This window comes from Diceros bicornis, chromosome 10 (genome assembly GCF_020826845.1).
Source record: "Diceros bicornis minor isolate mBicDic1 chromosome 10, mDicBic1.mat.cur, whole genome shotgun sequence".
Classification (NCBI taxonomy): domain Eukaryota; kingdom Metazoa; phylum Chordata; class Mammalia; order Perissodactyla; family Rhinocerotidae; genus Diceros; species Diceros bicornis.
Genome location: NC_080749.1, coordinates 50,474,292 through 50,490,764, shown reverse-complemented (window position 1 = coordinate 50,490,764; position 16,473 = coordinate 50,474,292). Strand labels below are relative to the sequence as shown.

General features: G+C 40.2%; 1 protein-coding gene across 2 annotated transcripts in view; it reads right to left on the bottom strand.

Annotated features, from left to right (window-relative positions):
* CERS6 (ceramide synthase 6) overlaps positions 1 to 16,473 on the bottom strand; it is a 309,352-nt gene that overhangs the window by 5,888 nt on the left and 286,991 nt on the right. Inside the window, exons 9-10 of one of the 2 annotated variants that reach the window (XM_058549178.1) lie at positions 3,343 to 3,499; positions 2,746 to 2,769 (exon numbers count right to left, since the gene is read on the bottom strand). In XM_058549178.1, coding sequence (XP_058405161.1) covers positions 2,746 to 2,769; positions 3,343 to 3,499 — 181 coding nt within the window. The remainder of the gene's footprint in view (positions 1 to 2,745; positions 2,770 to 3,342; positions 3,500 to 16,473) is intronic. The other variant, XM_058549179.1, reaches the window with a different exon arrangement.

Genomic DNA, 16,473 nt, shown 5'->3' with positions numbered 1-16,473 from the left:
CAAAGATAGGAACACTGCCATGGTAATAAGTGCCCTTTCACTGGAGATAAACAAGTTGGGCGACAAAGTCAGTATTCAAGGAATGTACGTGGATTTAGGCATCATAGGGGGTTGGACTTGCTGACCTCTTTAAGGTACCTTTCTTTCTTTCTTTTTTTTTTTTGTGAGGAAGATCAGCCCTGAGCTAACATCCATTCTAATCCTCCTCTTTTTGCTGAGGAAGACCAACTCTGAGCTAACACCTATTGCCAATCCTCCTCCTTTCCCCCCCCCCCCCAAAGCCCCAGTAGATAGTTGTATCTACTGAATCCCACTCTTATTGGCAAAGTGGCATACTGTACTACTGGAATGGCTTTATAGGAATCTGATATAAATGGATCAATTTACTCTCTGATGATCACATTCTCCTTGAGAATCATTTAAAGTCAGCTCTCAATTAACCACACTAATGGAGATATTCACTAGCTCAGATGATTAAAACTCATTCTTATTTGGCTTTGTAATGCATTGTTTTATGAGTTACTTTGTTTTTCTTTTCTGTCTGATAGAATTCAGCAGAAATTTTGTTCTATATACTACATCACAACTAATGGCAGCAGGAGGCATTTTGGAAACCTGCTGAGTGAGGTCTAGTTTAAAATGTTTCTCAAGGACCGGCCCTGTGGCTTAGCGGTTAAGTGTGCGCGCTCTGCTGCTGGCGGCCCGGGTTCGGATCCCGGGTGCGCACCGACGCACCGCTTCTCCGGCCATGCTGAGGCCGCATCCCACATACAGCAACTAGAAGGAGGTGCAGCTATGACATACAACTATCTACTGGGGCTTTGGGGGAAAAAAAATAAATAGATAAAATATTTCTCAAGAAAAATCTACTGATTGATCATCATGAATTGGCTCTTGCCATTCCAGGGTTCTTCAATTCTCCATTCAGTCTTATTAAGTAAGGAGGATGGCAAGATAAGGCACCAGGAAATAAATCTACACCTTACCATAAAGAATGAAAAAAGTCATCTGGTCTAGCAACGAAGTAATTTAGGGAGAAATTAAGGAAATACTCTACTGCTTTTAAAATTAAAATAGTTTGAACCTCCTACTCTATAAGTCTAAATTATGGTAAGCATTTTTATTCAACAGGCATAAAGACTCTTGAGTGATCACTGTTTACCCATTTTCTATTTGGGGTGGCAGTAGGGACCTGGTGGCCTGGCTTCATGGAAGTTTCCCCAATCCAGTTGCCTGTGATTCTCTAGGAGGTGGGTTGGGCAGGTTGGCAAAGTCCCCTGGGAGGTACATGAGCATTAACTGGGGGCTCCTCACATCACATGCTCTCTGTGCTACCACTACCTCCCAACTTGAGAAGCTTGGAATCCACTTCTCTCCCACGTGGAGAAGCCACCATTACTGAGAGAATGTCATCTCTGTCAGGTGGGTGAGGACAAGAGAAAGTAAGAGCTGAGAACTGCTGCCCCATTCTAACCAGAGACAACTGAGTAAATATCGTAAAAATGGACCTCACTCCAATGCCCCCGGAGATGAGACTGAACTCACAAAGATGATCTCCAAGAAGACTTGGATACTGAAACACCAAAATGACTAGATTATAAGGATACTTTAACTTAAAAAAACATGGGTCACAAAGATGGCATTAGAGTAAAGCTCCACTACATTTACAAATTCATTGGTCATAAATTAAGCTGCTAATAGGAAAGAAAACTCCAGCTTCAGAGAGTGATTAATTCACATTTGCATGCTTAGTAAGATTATTTTTAATTGCACTGGAAAAAAAATCTATACTTATGTTACCTTCAAAGAAAGGAACAATTCATAATATCACAAAATAACCCACAGGAAAACAGAATCCATAACCCATGGCCAAGATGAATCCTACTGTCCTAGGTGAGCAGCAATGGCTGTTAAGATATTCTGAAGCCTGAGATCTGGAATAAATTGATGATCATCTTTTTGTAAAATTGAAGAAGTAAGTTGGAGAGAAGACGTCTGGTAGAAATATCAATGCAATAGGACACAAGTAATCTCATCCACGGTGTCCTTGCATCTTTAGTCATTGCTATTGTACTGAGAGTATTGTGCATGTTGATTTAATTTCTATTCAAACGAGGATAGGAGAATTTTTTAATAGAAATATGTGCCTATTGTAAAGAATAAGAGGTCACAGAGAAAAAAATGAACTTTTGCTTCTAGACAATTAATTGATTAAAATATTTTGGATTTATGTAGGAGCTGACATTGAGAACTGGCTTCACAGTGCATGACTAGGTGTCCTGAGCCCCTCTGTGGAAGGGGACAGCTCTATTTATCTCACCGAGGACAAGATGATCAAGTGGTGCCCTGTGGCCCAGGGCACACCAGGCAAAGAGCAGGTGCTCAGGCCTCCATTCCGGACCACGTTCATCCTCTTCCCAACTTAGTTCTCTTTCTCCTACTTCACTTCGGTTTATTTCTGTTTTTTAGCCAACATGTTAAGCACCAATGCAAGAAATTCTTCTCCTTCTCTGTTGGATCATGCAAAATTTAGCAGAATGCAAGCTCACACAAAAGGGCATTAACTGAGCTGTTCCTAGTATCCCTTGCAGCTGGTGGGAGCCACACCTCAGTTAGAGCCTCAGGTCAGTGCCAACTGATTAGACAGAACAATATGCATGGAAAGAAAAGTATCGGAATGCCCCTCTAACAGGCTAAAGTGGCATCCAGGACAAGGACAGAGAGAGAGAGGTGTGAGAAACTTACATGTAAAGGGTTCCACTTCCCAGCCTTCCAGGGTGGCAGAAGGAAGAGAACAAATAACGAAAGTAAGAAAATGTCACAGAGAACATTCTGGAAAAGTCATTGCTCTACACAGAGGGGTTGAGGCTCAAGAAACTTTATTTAAATCAGCCTCATGAGTCCATTTTTAGCCAAAGGGATTTAATTAAATTTTATTGGGAAAGTCATAAATGGGCATATTGCATAAAGCAACCCTTCTCATAAAAGGAAAGAAGTTATTAAATTTCTGTTCCGTATAAGTATAATCAGAGTAGGACCAAGGGAGACAGAAAGAGGGAGAGAAAGAACACAATAAATAACATATCATCATTAAATCTAAAATTATAAATGCAGATCATTGGGAATCATCATCAGCAAAGCAATGTTACAACTTAAAAACAGTGAACTAAATAGAAGGAAATGAACATTTATTTTGTATTTCCAGGAGGTTATGCTAAATTTTGAAGGAAAAAATACCAGTTTTGATGAAATTTGAAATAATAAATAATATTCTTGTTGATTCAGAAGAACAAAAAACCATAATTTTCTGGGACATATTAGAAAGGGTGAGTTTTATCTTACCTTGCCTTTTGAAATAGCTTTGCAAGCTATTTTTACAATCAAGTAAGACCAGAAGCAGTTCAAGCCTTGTATTAGCAACAGCAGTAGGTTAAAAACCCACCAGGAAGGGTAAGGTCCAACGATCTCCCAACTTTCAAATAATGTGGTATTTAACACCCTGAGGAAAAAGAGAAAGTAATCATTGAACACAAGTTTCCACTTTGCCTTCAAAGGAGCTCTAGTTACTGTACAGAAACACAAAGTCACTGATATCCACTAACTACTTCCTCCCTGCCAGGATGGCCTGACCCAGTACTTAGAAGAGTCATCACCTGACCTATTCCCCTGATGGCACAATATTCATTTTGATTCTAGCTTGCATAGTGTATTTATGTTCCCCTTTCACTTTTGTTGTCATTTCTTCCATTAATTTCCGTTAAGTTTGGGGTTGTGATTCTACCTCTAAGTACTTGCTCAAAAGCCTGTATTATCTTTGAAGCTGCTCTTGGTCTTTAAATAGGTGTAAGGAATGCCACTTAATAACCTTACATTGCAAGAAATAGATTAATTAATTCCAGAAGTACTGTTAAGTTTACTTATGCCTAACACAGTGGGAGTTAGAATATACTTACCTAATTACTGCCCTCAAGTGGTTTATAGTCTAGCAGGGGAGCCCCTAGAGGGCTCTTAATTTTGTAAGCCTTCCCCTGGGAAAGAATTGACAATTAAAAGGTATCATTTTGAAGTGATGCCTTGAGATTAGTATCCGAAGGGTTTTTAAAAAAATTATTAGAATATAATGAATGCACTTAGTTTTAAGAGCTTGTACTTGAAGTAATTGGTTCTCTCTGTAATCCACCATCAGGACCAGGATGGAGCAGCCACCTGGGGCAGATCCATGAGTTCTGGTTTCAGTGCTTTGCTCTCATCCTCGGTGTGTCTGCTCCTAAGTCTTTGAAAGTTGACTCACATCTTCTGGACTCATACGGCTGCTACAGAAAAGCAAAGCACCCACAGAATTTTGGAATCACTTTTACTTCCTTGCTTTCATCCTTAGCTTACTGCAGGGCTGATTTGGAGATCTAAGGGTGTTGACAAAACTCATCTAAGTGTATTTCCACCATGTGCCACCATAGCACTTTGCTGGGACCATAGAGGACAACAGTGTCAGGTGGAGAACACCTAGTGGCTAATAGAGAGGGATGAAAAGCTCTTGAATTTAAGACACAGACCACTCACACAAGAACAGAAGGTCAATACACAGATAACTTTCCTATAAGAAAGAGTTTAATGAGTGCTTTGATAGAGGTTAAGAAAAGTACTTTGCAAAGTCACAAAAGGAAAAAAAACCCAACTTATTTGCAGTTGGGATAAGAGGTAAAGAAAAAACGAGAATGAATAATAGACATAAACGGGTTCCCCATCCTCAACTTCAGCAGCTGCATTTACAGACCAGAATGAGATGAATAGAGTGTGTCTGTAACTCTGCCACACTAGTCGTCTGTCAAGAACAATGCAAAATAAATATGGATGTTAAAATCCTAAAATTAATAGGATGGAATTGAACTTGACAATTCATTAAAAGTATATTAGTCCATGCTATAGTATTATTCATTCTGGTGGAGGAGAACCAATATTAGGAAATCTAGTAATATAACATATCACACATCCCTAGGCCAAAGTGGTACAAACCTAATTATTTCAATAGCACTGAAAGACATTTGGTAATGTTCAAATTCCCCATTGCTGATGTTTAAAAATTAGAACTCAAAAGACTCAGCATGATTTTTCACCAACTCAAATCAGCAGTTGTCATTATATTTAACAAACACCAGAGTTATTTCCTTTATAATTAGGAACAAACCTCAGCCAGCCAGCATCATGATTATTATTTAACACTATTCCGCAAGTTCTGGATGTTGAGTGTGATAGAAAGTTAAAGACTTCATTTCAAATACATAGACATTAAATCTCTATAACTATTTTAAAAACAACAAACAATCAAAATTTCCAATAATAGGGAATGGTAAAAAAAAAACTTGTTTTGATTCTCATTCCAGAAATTATGATGTCATTCCAAGTTGTTAAACATGTTTCAAGAGTTTCTTATGATAGAGAAAAATCCATATCATTTCAACTCCATAAAATAAATAAATATATGCACATACACACAGAAAAAAAAAGAGAATAATACATCTTTGAAAGGAATTAAACAAAGCCAGTATAGACTTCATTGGTGGGTTAGAGAATTTTATATTTTCTTCTCTACATTCTTCTATTTTCCAAATCCATGCCAAATAATTAGAAAAAAAATACATGTTATTTGTAAAAAGGAATAAATTATGATAATGCCTATATTCCTGCCTTGTTTATTACCCCAAGAGGCAGCCATCTCTTTAAACACTAGTTTGCCGGCCAGGGGACAACATGTCTAAACGTTAAGGTTCAACTCAGTGGCAGCAAGGGAGAACCCACGCACTCTCCGCTCTTCTATCTCCAGCGTGTTGCAAAACACCTGGAAGTGATGTGCTCGCTAGACATGTTGATTGATTGACTGTGTATTTGTTCAGTAATTAAATAAATAGGTACGTACAAGACAGCTCTGGAATATTAACAATAATTTTATTTCAGAACTGGCTCTGCTTCTTGACATACTACACACTTTGACATTCAGAGAGAATTAAGTTTCATTTGAAGAGAAAGAGGTCCTGTCGAAATAGCAATGATGATTGCATTATGCTATTCATTATAAATTGGCCTTTGCTGGATTAGAGGTTGAGAGCCTTTCTCACCATTACAATTTGCTTGGCTTAATTTGAACAGGGTGTCATGCCGTCGCTGGTGACATGACATTCACATTAATTTCTGAAATGCTGCATCAGAATTCATAGGCTTTGCCATGACAATCAGTGGCACCTCTGAGATGCTGCTCTAAAGTAATGGGATTTCTTTGAAAATTGACTTGGCTGCCTGTAGAGACACTTGGGAAAATACAATCAGTGCACCAAGCAGATATATGTCTTAGGGAGAAGCTTGGTAAGAAAAACAATATCTTAGGAATCTAGACTGGGGAAAGAGAGCTCATTATGCCACCTGGACTCCGAAAAACAGTAAACCCATGAAATGGGGCGTTTGTTTAGCTACAGAATGTTTCTGATGAGGAAACTCCCTTTTGGGAAAACTATTAAAATGGTGATTACAGGATTTTATCCTTTCTTGAGGTCAGGGTTCGGAGTATGTACTTTAATTGCAAATCTCTGGTAACAGAGTTCCAAATCTTTGAGCGAGGATTGATGGGAGGGGCCTGAGGGAGGCTGCTGGGATACTGGAAACATTCCATAGCTTGATCCAGGTGGTGATTATAAGGATTACACAAACATAGAAATTTACAAATGTAAAAATGTATCAAGCTGTATACTGAAGATTTGTGTACTACACTGTACATGTGAAGTACACCTCAATAAAATAAAATGGAAAAAAGTACTCTGTGGGCCAAACACTGCCCATTTGCAATCTCTGGCTTGCATAATTACTATAATATCAGTGGGGTTTTTTTCACACAATACTTTTCGTTCAACAAGTGGCTTCTAAGAAAATGGATTTTTTTTCTTTCCCAAATAATAGTTAACCTACAGCATCAAACCTCCTACTGCTGCTCAAATCAAGTGGTGGAGAGTTGGAGGTATGAGAGGACAGAAAGGACCCTTTTCCTTTTCATTCATGTTAGGCTCACTTAACCACTAGATGGCACATCATGCATGTACAAAGCATGCTGGAATAGGTCTATTTTGCCAGAACCTTCTGCCAAAGTGTGGGTCCCATCACAGGAAGCACTCGATCTTCAGGTTACACCCTCCCTTCTCAGAATCCTACCAAACAACGAAATGAGGAGGCTCCAGTCTGTATACTTTCCTCCTGCATGATTCCCGATTCTTTCCTCCTGCATGATTCCCGACACAAATGGATGCCTGCAGGCCAAAGCTGAGCTCCATGCAATTCCTTGGTGATGTGCAGATGCACCAGTTAGCAACCCAACAGCTCAGCCTTAATGGGTTATTTTAATGGATGTGTAATGAATCATAAGAATTTAATTTGACTACGTCCTATAGTTGCTTTTGCTCATGCTTTGATAATCACAGAATTATTATACAGGATATGTGAGGCGGGGGCAAGATGCATACATTCATGCAGAACAGAAAAGTTTACAATCATTTTTTTAAGCAAAGAAAACACAGAGTAGTCTTATTTTAATATGATATTTCAGGCCTTACTCATTCACATTCTAAGCATCAATGTAACTTCTGCTTTCCCCTTAAGCCTCAGAATTCCAGAAGTCTCATAACGTCATATAGCAAAGCATAAAAAGATCTTCACTTACATTTCACTTAGAAAAGCTATAACCAATGCTTGATTTCTTCATTCTTATTGTGACTGTCAACTAAAAGTTTAAATTCATTATCTTTAATATGTAAAGTTAGACAAACATTCTCACTTTCAGTCCTACACATCTTACTTTTAAAATAGTCCAGTGATTTAGACGTAGGACCACATAACAGTGATTCAGATGTTAAAGATGACATAGGCCCAGGTGATCTCATTGTGTGAATGAGTTACAGGTGGATGTTTATGATGAGACCATGGCCCCAGGCTACCATAAGCAACCACAAGCTTTGCCTGTGCCTCTTCTCACCTCTACCCCCACCAGAGAGCTTGATCTGAGCCTTGGGTTGTGTGTTTCTGGAATGACCTATGTAAAAACCACAATAATAATTAGACCCACGTCAAATATCCAAAGACAGCCAAGAACGCTTCTCTAGGAAAGAGTCAGGGTCAGGGCCTCACTTTGAGGAGCACTACATAATGCCAGAGAGGGTAAATTAAAAAGTAAAATTTGCTTTGTGGTCAAAATTAGGGTGTTCTTTACTTCAGAGCTTGTGAATGGTCTTGGCTTCCCAGACAGACTTCAGTGTATTTCATGTTGCGTGTTTTTCTGGCACATATTTTCATTTGACCTACATAAAACATAAATGAAAAGCAGATTCTACCTAAAGATTATCAGTAATCTACTGGCATGTTTTCCTCAGTTTCAAGTAGATGCTGATAGAAAAGTTACTCTGCACAGAAACCATGGGCACTTAACACCTGAAAAAGAAGAGTCAGGAAATAAATTCACTGCCATGAGCAATCCTCTTTGCCCTGGTCCTTCCTAAGGTAATAAAAGCTCACAGGCCTAAACACTCGGTCAAGGGTTGGGTAGTCAAGGCCGCTACAAGCCTGAAAACCACGCCCGCATTTTCTTTTCACAACACAGCCCCACCGCAGCTCGGATTTCTCCACAGCACCGTTGTCTGTCAGCAAGTTCTCTTTCAGGTGGACGGCCTCTGGGTAGCTTGCAGCATGGGTGCCTAATTATCTTGAATAATAGATTCATGAAGTCTGTAGCAGGCGCAGAAGTAATTGCTCTATCTCTAACAGGAAGCTAAACTTGAACACGGATGAACCATCTATCTTTCATTTAGCAGTGGACATATCAGTTCTGCTGTATTCTTACCTAAATAAGACATGGCGGGGTCAATTCATTTATTTGTACTTTTAGGTCACAGCCTGGCCAGTCTTAAAAATTGGTCCCTTATATCACAGGAAGTTTGTAACTGGTGACTTCCTGGCTGGGGCAGATGTTTTTCTCAAGATTAGTCGTTGCCCTCTTGGACCTCCCTTTGCTGTCTGTCTGCCTGAATTCCCAACTCCTCCACTGCCTGGTCTGCCTTTCTGTGTTCCTGATCTCCCAAGAGTCCAGTAGATGTACCCTGATTCCAACCCGCTTGTTTTCAACCCTCTGCCTGGCTCTTTGTTGCCTACATGCCCCTAAAACAGACTTTAGCCTGGTTCTCTATAACTGCTCTTTAGTGAGTAATTACTATATGTTGAGCACTGTGTTACTTAATCCTTTCAACATCCCTGTGAGATCTCCATATAGTAATAATATTTATACTAGCTAATATTTACTGAGCATTAACTATGTGCCAGGCACTGGGCTCAGGCTTTCCATGCACCAACTCATTTAATTCTCACGATATAAACTTATGGAATAAATTCTATTTTTTTTTGAAGTAGGTACTATTGTCTTTATTTTACAGATGAAGAAACTGAAGCACAGGTAGTGTAAATAACTTTCCTAAGGTCAGATCTAGTAGGTGGGGGAGAGCTGGGATGTGAACCCACCTGTCTACTGATCTGGGCCCTCAGGCCCAGCTCTCCCAGACCTTTCTGAGTTCTGCAGCCTTGGCTCATGCACAGAGCCAACTCATTGTCACATTATGACAGAGAAAGTACACAAAGACATGTGCTGCTTTAGCATTTGTGCTCCCTTTGGCCTGTCATTCCCTGCTCTTTTTTCCTGTGATTTTTATCTCTTAGGCTCATAATCTGGTTTCTGGTACCCATCGGCCCTTTCTACTTAAATGATCCATTTGGGCTTATTTAACTGGTTTTTCCACTTTGGCCCATGCCATTCAACCCTTAAACCCCAATAGAATGATCTTCACTACTGAACATCATATAACGCCATTCACTACTACCTTATCATGTATGTGAAATATTTAATATCTAAAATTAAAGATCTCTGTCTAAATTCAGCTCAGAAAATGGGAGAACTGGCCCTATACACTTTTCTTTGCTTTTCTCTTTGAGAAGGTTGGAGCATGTGGATATCTCCAAATATTCTTTACTTCAAGAAAAGGTTCGATAAGGCTGATGATGCCTGCTGGGCAGGTAGAAATCTAAGAGAGACTGAGATTCCTGGGAATCATTCTTCTAGTTTTCTAACAGAGTATAAAACCATCCTCCCACCCTCACAGGGGCAGGATGGGAAGACCAGGCTCTGAAGCCTCCCCAAACCCTCACGCTCTTCCCTTGAAGGGCCACTTTTCACTCACGTCCTTTGTAGGGACCATTCCTAGCAAGGCCAGCGATGGGCTAAGTGCTCCTAGGCCAAGGTGGAGCAGAATGCTCACAGCTTGCCCTGGGTTTCCTTGCCTTTTTCTCCCTTTTCCCCTCTCTTGAGGATTTGAATGGTATTTTTTTGCAGTTGTGAGAGAAAATAAAAGCCCAACACCTACCAGTTTGGAACTCTGTTTGTGAGATTATTTATTTTAGCTTTGAGGTTTCTGAGTCTAATCAATTAGCTCAGTTAAAGTAGAAAAGCATGGCCATTCTTAGAGTTCACTGAACTTGTCCCTGTCAGAGGTCCCCCACTGGGCTCTGACAAGGAGGTGCAGAGGGGAGGTCTAGTGGCCTGGTAGGAAGATCTCACCTATAGTGTGACTATTTATAGTAGGAACACAGAGAGGCTAGTCATTTACTTGCTTCTTGGGAATGAGTATCTCTTGGCTGCCCACTCAGGTAGTTGCTGGGGTCTGGGGCCATTTGTATTTTCTCATTAACTATTTAAATAGCAACTTCTGTGTGGGAAAGGCTCTTAGGTCAGAAGAGCCTGCAGCATGGTGATACATGGTTATTCCCTTGATTGCAGCCCATGGGGGTGACGTGGTCTGCATGTTCCCTAGAGAAGGAAATGAGGCATGTGGCATCCATCTTCATGCCTACGTGCTGGGATTTCTATGTGGAGATTTAAAATGTGCAGCTCTAAAGTGAATGGCAAGAAAGCACTAGTAAAATATGTCACTATCTAGTCCACTGAAGGATTTGTTTTAAGAGAGCCTGAGTAATGGTAATACTTCTTCCCATTTGAGAGATGCTCAAAGAATTTTCATGTTATTAGAATGAATTTCATGACTAACCTGTAGAGTTGGCGGGGCAGATATAATACCAACTTTCTGGTCAGGAGACCAAAATCTCAAAATAGTATTTAATTATCCAAGGTCACAGTATTGCAGTTTTTGTTGTTGTTTTTAATCTAAACACATTATCTCTTGGTCTCCTTCTCTTTTAAAAATATTACATCACAACAGAGGATGTGTACTCTTGATAAAACTTTTAGCAAAAAATTCAGAAGCCATCATGTTTGGGCTGGCAGGCTGGCAAGACAGGAAGAATGCTACCCTTCTGCTTCCTAAAAATCCCTTGAGAAAGTTCCAGTAGAATCTTGGCTCAGGGACAATCTCAGTATTTAATTATGTGGGGGCCAAACTCCACCTCTTTTATTTAGAAGCTGGAAGAGAGTCAGCGTCATCTTAGAAACTATGTGCGCACTATAGGTATCAGAACATCAGGTCAGCCCTACCTTCATCTGCCTAGAAGCCTGGTTGTAAGATTTCTCTGCTATATCAAGGAGACAATAGAGTTTTCCTAGAGTAATGTATCAAACAATAGGTTGATCTGAAATCACTAAAAAATTCTGAAAACTGAACAAATATTATATATTTTCAAAGAAAAAATACATATCCTCACTAGTGTAGGCATGTCCTCTGGCCCTTTAAGAAAAGCAGGCCCACTCACCTAGCACATACCAACGGGCTGGAGGTCCAAAAGGTAAGCTAAAGACTACCTTGCTCCTGGTAAGCAGATCCTCCTTCTACCTCCTTCTTGACTGATTTCCTTATTCTCATATCTCACATATTCTTGGCTCTGAGACTCTGACCACAGTTACTTCTGGCTTTCTGGATTACATACTTTTCTATGGTCTTCCCAGTGTTCGATGCCTGGCTTCCCACCCCTCTGGAAAACTCTGGCTTGCCTCCTGCGCACCCTAGGCCTCATGCGCCTCTAGGGGTGCACCTGTCCTGACTCTGCCCCCCTATCCTTCTACACACTGAGCCACGCCAACTCTTTCCCCTTGCGTGAAGGTGGAGAGGGAGGGCGCAAGAAGAGGGGATGGAAGGGAAGAAAGAAGCGACTAGTCTCGTACTCCCGCCTGGGTTGTACTGAATCTCTCCTCTAGTTAGCTGTGTAGGGGCTGTGATTTGGTGTGTGGCATTTCTAAACACGTAACAATGAGCCACATTGCACTGGATTCTGGTGAGCTTATCGCTGAGAAGTGTGACTAGTACTTTTTTCATCTCTTTCTGGTTTTATTTAAATATTTCCAGGATTCAATCTTCAATTTTATCTTAGAGAAATGTCCCTGAAAATTTTGGAAGTGTTGTTTCAAAGAGAAAACGTATTACAGGCCTGCAGTCTCGAGGGACACTGCACGCAGTATCTTTATTAGCTTCTGGTTGGCAAGAGAGATACAGTAACCGTGTTTTTCACAAAGAATTGTGCCCCTAGAGTCAGTCAGAGTTGATAAAACCAAGTTGTAAGATGCTGAAAATCAAGGAAAACAAACGAATAAATCAAAAAGCAAAAAAAAAGAAGAAAGAAAGGAAGGAAAAAAAACCCTAAGAGAGTGAATGCAGGGACTTAGATAAGAAAAATTTGCCTTTGCAGACTTCAAAAGTATGAAAGAAAAATTATAAATATGAAACTATATGTATTGAATAGTAACAAGGCAATTGTTTAACAAAAACATTTATGATCATAGCATTCTAGTTAAAGAAGAATTGAAATAATGCTACTTATTGGAATAATTTCTGTAGAATAGACATGCTTGGAAGTCTTGGGTGGGAAGTGAGCTTACTGAGAAAAGAACTGACAGTGTTGGGTGTTACGTTTGAACTAAAGTCAAAACACCTCGATTCTAGGCACAGTTCTTGCATTCGCTGGTGCTATGATGCTGTGAATCTTTTCATTTTTTCCAAGCCTAAGTTTCCTCATCTACAAAATAAAGGCCCAAGACAAGATGATTACTAAATGTTCTTTAAACTTAACATAAATAGTTCTATGAATTCTTATGTTTTCAGATTTACCTAAAATTTTACCTTTTCTGATTATTTTCCCCAAGTATAACAGACTCCATTAGTATAGATGCATTCTTCTCCAGTGAGTCGTATTTGTTTCTCTGAATTTAATAACTGGACAACTAAGGCCAAGAAAACAAGAGAAAAGGCTTTGCTTTGATTTGTTTTACTTCTAGAAATAGGAGGAAAAGTAAGAAAGTAGAAAACAAGGCAAAAAAGTATAAAATCCCATCTTTAGGAAGGAACCAATGAAAGGTATAAGGCCTTGAATAAGCGTTATATTTATGAGATCAAATCTCTGCCTAACTCTGGTTCCACTGCACACTGAACACTCCACTGCAGAGCCTCAGCTCTCGGCAGCAGGATATTGTAATCAGACCACAATGGCTACGTGATTCCTTGTAAGCACTTGGCTTAGGTTTGTTGCAGCTGCCAGCTCTGCGCCAAGTTCCTTGCTTGCACCCCATCAGTAGCTTCCGTATATAACCAGGCAGTTAGGAACACAGGTGGCTGAGTGTGACTCTTAGTGGAAGTGAGAGTCCTCAGCCCTTGGCTTGCATTCCTGTCCAGACCAGCAAAGCTGGAAGCTACCAGCAACTGGTTTTATGATGTTGCTCTCTTTAATTTTCAATCTGTATGCAAGGCTTGAGGCATGGACTATATACATAACTTAATGCCACTGCACACATACCAGTGTCAAACACAATCAATATTCTTAAGATTTTTTTCTTTTATGAGCAGTGCACACGTTTACCTTATGTTGAATACAAAAAATGACATCTTCTACAATTAACAAGACATCTGGGTCCCCTTTCATCAACCAATACAACTGCTCCCTGAGAGGGATTTTTTTTTTTTTTTTTTTTTGGTGAGGAAGATTAGCCCTGAGCTAACATCTGTTGTCAATCCACCTCTTTTTGCTGAGGAATATTGGCCCTCGGCTAACATCCATGCCCATCTTCCTCTACTTTATATGTGGGACACCTGCCACGGCATGGCCTGATAAGTGGTACGTAGGTCCACACCCGGGATCCAAACCTGTGTACGTCGGGCCACTGAAGCGGAGCATGTGAATTAACCACTACACCACCGTCACCAGGCCAGCCCCCCCAAGAGGGATTTTAAGATGGATAAGACTCACTATGTATATCCAAAGAGCTTACAAATAAGGGTAGGAGAATTGGACAAATACATTGATTGTTAAGGTAGAATACCTTAAATATAATAGGTGTTCCACGCGAAGGGAACATTTTGAGAAAAGGTTTGTGTAGGCTGGAAAAGCAAAGAGTATGCACAGGGAATCATGAATAGTTACAGTGGGTCCCTATAAGGCAGTAGTGAAAGGAGGAGTGTGTGCTGGCATCATTTTCTGGAAGGTCTTTCTTGCTGGGAGAGAAGTTTGAACTTACAGTGGAAAACAAGGGAAAATCCTGGACGATTTGGGGATGAGGGAGTGGAGGGACTGGATTAAAGCCTTGATTTAGAAAGAATCTTACGGAAACTGTGTTTGGGATGGTTTCCATCAGGAAAGAGAGGGGATGCTAAGTAGAAGGCTACTGCTGAGATCTTGGCAAGAGGACAAGGGTCTCAGAAACAAGAGAAGAGAGAGAACAACATCTTCAAGAAACATAGCTTCTCTTTAAAATACTGCCCAGTGATTATAGCTCATGGAAACAAGTGCTGCAGAATGGTGCAGAGCAGTGGGGAAGGAGGATGAAGAGAATGAAGCCTTGATTTATGTGTTGAAGTGGTACTGGCTCACACAGGAGAGTTTACACTTCCTCCCCTCCCCATTCATCCAGTCGTGCCCTGTATTCTAGTACAGTATCTGGGTGGTGCAGCCCGCATCCTAAACAACATCCTCAATCCTTTTCTCTTTCAGAAAGGTGATCAAGTCATTTGTAACAACTGGTTGTTAGCATTGTAGTAAAAAGAAGCTTCCAGTCCATACTCTAGGCCCCGGATTCTTTTAACCTGAAACATTGCTATAACCTCACACGTGTTGGCTATTAGTGTCAGTTTTAAGGTAATAAGGCTTTTGATCAGGGTGACTGCTATCATCGATATTGAGCTCAGTGACACACACCTATCGTTTGCATGTATAACATGGAAGGGAGCAAAAACAGCAAGGGGAGATTGGTTAATTATTTGGTAACCAAGGAAGTCAAGTCGAATTAACTTTATTTTTATTAAGTTTCTACTGTATGCCCAACACTGCCAGGAGCTGTGGGGAACACATGTTAGTGGGGCCCAAAGAATTCATAATCTAGTTGGGGAGCTGAGGTTGGAATATAAATTGTTATATTCTATCTGGTGGGTAAGGTTACAACATGTATCATTGTGCACACCTACTGAGCCTGTATTTCTTTCCAAACATTTGTCCTAAGGAAGTAATCAGGAATTTATGAAAAGATTTAGCCATAAGGATATTCATTAAACATTATTTACAATAGCAAACCACTGGAAACATCCTAAATAATGTCCAGAAACAGGGCACTGATAATAAACAATGATCTTTTCATAAGACAGAATACTCTGTAGCCAGTAAAATTACTTTATAGAAGACTATTTAATGAAATGGGAAAACGCTTACAGTACAATGTTAAATGAGAAAAGCAAAGCTATAAAACAGTATGTGCAAAATGATCCCATTCTGGTAAAGAAAAAGATGTCCTTCTAAGCATAAGAAATGTTAGAAACAAAGACATCAAGCTATGAACAGTGGTTATCTCAGAGCTATGGGATTGGGATATATATATATTTTTCCTTCTTTGTGTTTTTCCATGTTATCAAAATTTCTATAATGAATATTTTACTATAAATATATATAATCACACAAATAAATATTAGTTTAAGTTAAAATTTGAGAAAACCATAGGAGAATGATAATAGATAGCCAAGTGCTAACAAAAGCCACTAAAGGTCTTAACTGGGCCAAAGAGTACAACAGATTTTCGCTGAGCCAGATGGATTTCCTAAAAGCCACCTCCACCAAGTCTCAGAGCTGCAGAGGGGCAGCCTTGCTGGGCCATATGCAGTCTCCTCAGTCCCAGTTTCCTGCTCCAGATGAGGAGACAGTGACCACTAGTCCCCTCAGGCTGGCACATTTCATGTGAGTGGGAGAAGGGGTGGCTCCCTGGGCACCCAGTGGTGGTGAAGTCCCTGCCTATCTGGGACAGGCTTGTTCACACTGCTCACTCCCAAGACAGATGCTGTTACTACATCTGAGCAAAGGAAGCCACTGTCTAGATTCATTCGTGCTTATGGTGTGGGATTCTGAGAGGGCAGAGGGGTCAACTTAAACACACATCACAACATCATAAGCACATTTGACCACTTCTGTCCCTGGAATGTG